The sequence below is a fragment of the Aplysia californica genome, unplaced genomic scaffold (genome assembly GCF_000002075.1).
Source record: "Aplysia californica isolate F4 #8 unplaced genomic scaffold, AplCal3.0 scaffold00002, whole genome shotgun sequence".
Lineage (NCBI taxonomy): Eukaryota > Metazoa > Mollusca > Gastropoda > Aplysiida > Aplysiidae > Aplysia > Aplysia californica.
In genome coordinates, this window is record NW_004797272.1 from 1436816 (window position 1) to 1438182 (window position 1367).

Below are 1367 nucleotides of genomic sequence, written 5' to 3' on the forward strand. Positions count from 1 at the left end.
CGTAACGCCTCAGTGACATAAAGTCACACCGTACTTCACCCAGACCCAGCTATCCCCTTCTTTGTCCTGTTTCCATCTCCCACGGCGTGGACGAGGGGTTGGACTTCGAGAGACTATATGGTAAAAATGTGGTATTATACGAACAAACATGACGGGTGTTCATAATCATATCTATCAGTTCCCTATCAAGACATGGATCTGAACACTCCTTTCTCTAAATGACTTCTAATAATAATTATGTAAAATCTGGCACTAATATTTCTCCAGCGAGATAACGAACGAAAAATGTATTGTGTCTCCACAGCTGACTCATATCCTGGAGCATCATTTCCTGGAGGAGCAGGTGAACTCCATCAATGAACTTGCTCACTACGTCACCAGGCTCAGGAGCTTCACCAAAGGGACAGGCAACAACTACAAACTGGGGGAATATATCTTTGACCAGAATCTGAAATAAATATGTCATAATTGAAGCCAGCCAGTGCAATTAGCAGTATTGAGGAACGGTATAATGTTCTTTTTTTTGTGTTCCATCTCTGTAGTTCGGTACAATATTTCCTGACGGTAAAGAATTTTTTTTAACAATCAGAACATTCAATATTTGATAGGAATGGCTGCTCAGAGGGAAAGAGCTTAATAAACGTTTTCTTTTGAAACATGTTTAGTTTGGAATCTGTAGAACATCTCGAGCGGAATTTCGCTTTCGTTTTGTGTTCAGAGATGAAATCATCCGACAACGTTGTGGTAGCTAAGGTACTGGTTGGGGAGGGTGGAGGGGTATTTTTTGCTTTGTAATCTTTTGTATAGTGGTCGTGGAATGCAACTGTGAAAAATAAAGAAGTTGAACTGAAGGAAAGTAGAGTTTCGATTTGTATATTATATTCAAATCTTTGCGTGTGTGTGTGTTTGTGTGCGGATATGTGTCGGGGGCTGAGTGGGTGGTGTATGTGCTCGTACGATTGTGTGTGTGTTGTATGTGTGTGTGTGTGTGTCTGTGTGTGTACGTGTGTATGTGTGTACTCGAGCGGTTGTGTGTCTGTGTGTGTGTGTGTGTGTGTGTGTGTGTGTGTGTGTGTGTGTGTGTGTGTGTGTGTGTGTGTGTAGGTGTGCGTATGTGTATGTCTGTGTGTGTGAGTGTGTGTTTGAGTGTGTATGTATGTGTTTGTATCAGTGAGGACTATGCAAGACCCCGTCGTTTGTTCATTTCCGGGCTGCTCTGTGTGGCGTGTCTTTTCCTTTTTACTCACCCTTCTTTGAGAGTTTACTTTGGGTGTACTTTTGGTTTTTATTGGTTCAATATTCGAAATGATAAAGATAGCCCCCTCCCCTATTCCACCCAATCAACTACCCCCACCCCCTCCACCCCC

The 1367-nt window shown here is 42.6% G+C and overlaps 1 protein-coding gene across 1 annotated transcript in view; it reads left to right on the plus strand.

Annotated features, from left to right (window-relative positions):
- Nucleotides 1–856, plus strand: part of LOC101851840 (yolk ferritin) — a gene marked incomplete in the record, with an annotated part of 12786 nt that extends 11930 nt beyond the window's left edge. Inside the window, 1 exon segment of the mRNA XM_005089068.3 lies at nucleotides 305–856. Within this exon segment, the coding sequence (XP_005089125.2) occupies nucleotides 305–457 (153 nt within the window).
- Nucleotides 857–1367: the final 511 nt, after the last annotated feature.